Source organism: Notothenia coriiceps, unplaced genomic scaffold (genome assembly GCF_000735185.1).
Source record: "Notothenia coriiceps isolate Sejong01 unplaced genomic scaffold, NC01 NC01_scaffold00024668, whole genome shotgun sequence".
Lineage (NCBI taxonomy): Eukaryota > Metazoa > Chordata > Actinopteri > Perciformes > Nototheniidae > Notothenia > Notothenia coriiceps.
The window spans coordinates 4,287,471-4,292,744 of record NW_011357369.1 but is presented as its reverse complement, the minus strand read 5'-3'; the positions used below and the strand labels follow the sequence as shown (position 1 = coordinate 4,292,744).

Sequence of the window (5,274 nt, the reverse complement as noted above, 5' to 3'; positions counted from 1 at the left end):
CCTTTGACTTTATAAACGACCCCTTTAGCATATTCTGTGTGTTATCACGTTTGTCCGAGATCTTAAGCAAACATCGGACTTCTGCTGAAATGTTTTTAAATCCTGTACCACTAATGTTAACCTGTCATCCACCTGTCAGCAACAATCGACACATGAATCCTGTAATCCACTTCCTGCAATTGGGTCANGATAAGTTTGTGCACAGATGGAATGCTGACAGGCAGGTAGGCCATCCAGTTATTTTAGCCGGGCCGGCTAAAATGATTGGTCGTGCTTTTTACAGCACTTAGTGCTGTAAAAAGCACGACCAATCATTTTAGCCGGCCCGGCTAAAATAACTGGATGGCCTACCTGCCTGTCAGCATTCCATCTGTGCACAAACTTATCTCGTGCCCTCATTGGTCATGTGCGCATTCATGTGTGTTGGAGGAGGGGCTCTGTCAGGAAGTGGCAGATTTTTTCCGGCTGTGTATTTCCAAATTCTAGCGCACTCCAGCTGGTTTCTCCAAAATTACCTACCCCACCTTTAATTAGCCAGAAAAAAAACACCAAACAAACAACCGCAAATCTTTTTTTTAGCTCACAAAGTTGGAGTTTTTTTCATTGGGTTTCTTAATAGAGCTCCCTTGAATTGTTGTTGCATCCTATTTTGTGTAAGGCCTTTTCCCTTAGCACCTTCTCAGGTGGGTCTGGGACTGGTTTAAGAAAGCTGACAAAAACAAAGATGGTAAGATGACTTTCAAAGAGGTGCGGAAACTGCTGAAGATGATGAACGTGGAAATGAATGAGGACCATGCTTTCCATCTCTTCACGGTGAGCTTTCTAACTTCTTTGGATAAGGTTACTTCTTCTGGAACTTGCCTCCCAAAGGTGGCTTTTTTTTGGTGGTATATATTTTTTAGTCTGGTCTAAATCGGTTTTCCTCCTGTGTTTACGAGTTAACGAAAGGTGAGAAAAATAGTTTTGCCAGTAAATTATTACTATGATGTATTATTATTAGTTCATCTGTGAAAAAAGAGTTGAATTCAGTATTGAGTGTTGACTCACTTTGACCAAGAGGCTGAAGTGCACCTCTACCTGTGATACATGAAATGTTTTTAATTGGTGCCAATAGCGCTTTTATATTTTGTGTACTTTTAACTCTCCAGCTTCATGTTGCCAAAATGAGTATTTCAACAAAACACTTTTTGGACCAAAAAAAGTGAAACCTTCCAAAGGTTTCTGTTAACAGATGAAAAAAATTCAGTTTTTATCCAGGCAAAGGATCCAAAAACTTTTCTCTCCTGTTCTGAAGGCATGAACACATGCGAGACAATTATTCAAATCAAAATTAGAAAATGAATAATCCAAATTTTGATTTCCAAACCCAGACACCATGTAACAAAATCTAAAACATGTAGGTGCAATAAATAAATGACTAAAGCCTTTTTATTTCCACAGATGGCAGACAAGTCGGACAGTGGCTCTTTGGAAATCGAGCAGTTTGTCTATTTCTACAAGATGCTGACTCAGCGGGATGAGGTGTGGAAGGTGTTCCAGGACTACTCTGGAGATGGAGATAAGTTGATGTTGGAAGAGCTGGAGAACTTCCTGATCATGGAGCAGCAGGAGGGAGAGAAGAGTTCCCAGCATGCCCAGGAGCTGATCAACTGCTACGAACCATCAGAATCAGGTAAAGATGGCCGTGACTATCAGAACAGCGTTTTTTGTTGACGTCCCACATGATTTCTGAGGACAGGCTGGAGTTTAAGAGGAGTAGGCCAGTTGCCCCTAAAATACAGTCACAAATGATTGATGCAGTATTAGCAACATGTATAAGCTATTCAAATAAAAAATGCATTATTGGATATTAATATTTAATACTCTCAGTGTTTTTCCAGAGAGTGGTTGCAGGTGATAAAGGGTTGATATTAGCATTGTATGGATGAGGTGGGTGGACCTCAAACCGTTTTTTTTCATTTCAAAATGCTTAATGAGCAATAGGGTTAACCATTTCAGTAATATTATATTGTAATGCAAATATGTTTTTTTCATTCCGCTTCCCGAGGTCACCAGTCAGTTATCTTGTTTTCTTGATGCAACAAAATTGTGTCAACTTTTATTTGGAGTATATTTAGATTTGTTTGTAAGTTCTTTTAAACCTGGATTGTGCTCTTGTGCAGCCAAGAAGCAAGGTGCCATGTCCTTAGATGGCTTCCAGATCTACCTGTGCTCCCAAGAGGGCTCCATATTTAAACCTGAGCTGCGGGAGCTTCACCAGGACATGAGCCAGCCGCTCAGCCACTACTTCATCTCCTCCTCACACAACACCTACCTCCTGGAGGACCAGCTGCGAGGACAGAGCAGCCTGGAGGCATACATCCAGTGAGGCTGCTGCACATGCATGCAACATGGTTTACTCTTAGAACTGGATTTCATTGAACCAGAGGTTAGACAATCACAAGAAAGCCTACAGAAGTGAATTTAATGTACTTGGAAGCCACTCATATCCACTCCAGATAATTCGCTTTGGACATGTTCCAGAGTTTCCCTTTCACATGTACTTGTTCATTCACACATGTAGCACACAACATGAGCTTGTCCATTTTAGACACTAGTCACTTACTGAGAATACTCCCTTTGGTTAAGCAAAGGGTGACAGGCAACCTTCTGACAAAACAGGGTGCTTTTTAAATAGCAGCCACACTACCACGTTCATGATTTATTCACGAACAACTATGTTTCATGTCTTTTTATGATTTTTTCTAAATAGGGCCTCGCCAATTTAAGGCCCCAAATCTCGTTGTCTTGTTTTTTTGGCATCTTTGACTTTTTGGGCATCTTTGACTAAAATACCTTTCTTCTTCAACTACTAGATTTCAACCCATTCGCAATAGATAGAATTCACAGGCTCACTTAATTAAAGCTTTTCGGACAATGAGCAACTCATTCATATATGGAATCAATCAACACTGCACTGTTTTAGTAATAGTCAGCTAGCAGGGTATAGTCAGTTTGATGTCCGGTCCAAATGTCATTTTATTTTATTTATTTTGCTTTAAACAAAGCTGAGATACACTTATACACGTCTGTTTGTGTGTGTGTGTGTGTGTGTGTGTGTGTGTGTGTGTGTGTGTGTGTGTGTGTGTGTGTGTGTGTGTGTGTGTGTAGGGCCCTGAAGAGAGGCTGCCGGTGTGTGGAGGTTGACTGCTGGGATGGCAGTGACGGGGAACCCGTTGTGTATCACGGTCACACTTTAACTTCCAAGATCCTTTTTAGAGACGTCATTACAACGCTGAAGGAATACGCCTTCAAGGTGAGCAGCGCGAGCATTTTAAAGGGTTTTTCACTGTAAAAAATAATATTCCATCAGTTACCCCTAGAAGTATTCAGCCATGCAGCCCAGTCAAGTTTTATATTCAATTCAATAGCAATCTTTTCTTTGAGAGAGAATACATTTTCTAGTTAAAGACCTCACTGTGAAAAGTTTGCATTGGAACAGAAGAAATAAATTCCTATTAAAACTGTTGGAAGTGTGTTCTGTGTATTCCCACAAAAACAAATACTAATAAAGTTCAAACTATTCATGGCTGCACACAACTAAAATAACTGAAAATGGTTTTTGGGTGCCAAGCAAACCAACTGTTGAGTACTGTTGTGCCCATAAAAGTGTGAAGCAAACATGGATTTGGAAACCCTCCTAAACCCTGGAACAACTGTACCCCTGCTGACTGAACCACAGTACATGGAAAACAACCACAAACTTCTCATGTGTCTCTTCTTCTGAATTGCATCCTTCTCAAACTTTCCTACCCAACTTTAGAATGATATAATGCAGAAACTGTTCTAGAGGATTGTGAAAACGTGCAGTAAATGGAAATTCAATACAGTAGTTTCACCACTGAGATTGCAGGAGCTGATAGAATTACACTATAAATAAGAAAACAGATTACATTTAAAAGCCATTATTGTGTCTTCTCTTTCCTGTTCGATAGGCATCTGACTTCCCTGTCATTCTGTCTCTGGAGAATCACTGCTGTGTGGAGCAGCAGACCGTCATGGCCAAACACATTAGAGTCATCTGTGGGGACACGCTACTGACCACCCTGCTGAATGGACAGGTCCCTCAACAGCTTCCGTCTCCACAGGTTAGAATCAGATTGTTTTGTATTTCTTTTTGAAGAAATTCATAGGGGGAGGTACCCTGGGATTCATTTTTACTTACAATCTATCATGACACACACATATCTAAATGTCAATATAACATTTTGTTTTATAGAGACATTCATGGTCCCCCGAGAAATGTCCTACAGACTTTTATGACCCCATGACTTTTCATTTAGTGTCACTAGTCACATTTAAGAGAGCAGTGGATATGGTTTAGTGGCGTCTAGCAGTTTAGTTCACCTCTCCCTTTACAAATGGATTAGAACCTGAAGTGGCATTTAGGTAACATTAAAACTCGAAAGGCCCTCTCAATTTTCAGCCTTTTGTTTGTCTTTTCTGGGCTGCTATGACAAAAAAAGAACCTGGCTGTGACCCTGGCTGACTATGTAGATATGAAAGATTTACTCTAAACTAATCCAAACCCCAAATGGTGACTAAATACCTGCAAACATATGTCATTCCCATTAGCACAGCTTTACTGAGTTTTGTGCTAATAGCAAATATTCGAATGCTAACACACTAAACTAAAAGGGTAAACAATAAACATCCTAAACATCATGCTAACATGTTAACACTGTGTTCGTGAGGATGTTAGCATTGGCATGTTAGCGTCTAGCCTATTGAGCCTTTCAGAGATGCTACCATGGCTGTCTTGTTGTTTCATATTGCAGTTTAAGTGTAAACATCTCCATTATTATAACGTTAAAGTCTTCAGTTAACATTCTGCTCTGGGTCAGTGTTTCACTGATGGAACTGAAACGTTTTCAGACTATACCCAGCCATTAGCAATTCCGATACAATAAACAAATCAATGGTAGTGTGTACCAATGCCCAACCCAGTCTCATGGCATTTCGTGTTCACCAACACGATTTTTAATCTATTGATTCGTGTTCACCAACACGATTTTCTCCTTTTTTTCGTGTTGCACAGCACGATTTTAAAAGCAATGTATTTCTACTGGTAATGTGTTTCGTGCCTGCAGCACGTCTTTTTCTCCGGTCGGGTCGTGGAAGACCGGAAGCTGTGTGGTTCATAAAAACATGTTCTTACTCAATATCAAGCCACAATTATTGCTTTTATTTTAAATCGTATAATTTCGGACTTTTGTTGCCATCTGTGAGGAAAAT

General features: G+C 40.1%; 1 protein-coding gene across 6 annotated transcripts in view; it reads left to right on the top strand.

Moving 5' to 3' along the window:
* Positions 1–4,189, top strand: part of LOC104955629 (1-phosphatidylinositol 4,5-bisphosphate phosphodiesterase delta-4-like) — a 12,654-nt gene extending 8,465 nt beyond the window's left edge. For all 6 annotated transcript variants that reach the window (XM_010782997.1, XM_010782996.1, XM_010782993.1 and 3 more), the window contains 5 exons: positions 684–813; positions 1,441–1,672; positions 2,163–2,364; positions 3,151–3,295; positions 3,975–4,189. In XM_010782997.1, coding sequence (XP_010781299.1) covers positions 684–813; positions 1,441–1,672; positions 2,163–2,364; positions 3,151–3,295; positions 3,975–4,160 — 895 coding nt within the window. In that variant the 3' untranslated portion in view covers positions 4,161–4,189. The remainder of the gene's footprint in view (positions 1–683; positions 814–1,440; positions 1,673–2,162; positions 2,365–3,150; positions 3,296–3,974) is intronic.
* The last annotated feature ends 1,085 nt before the right edge of the window (positions 4,190–5,274 follow it).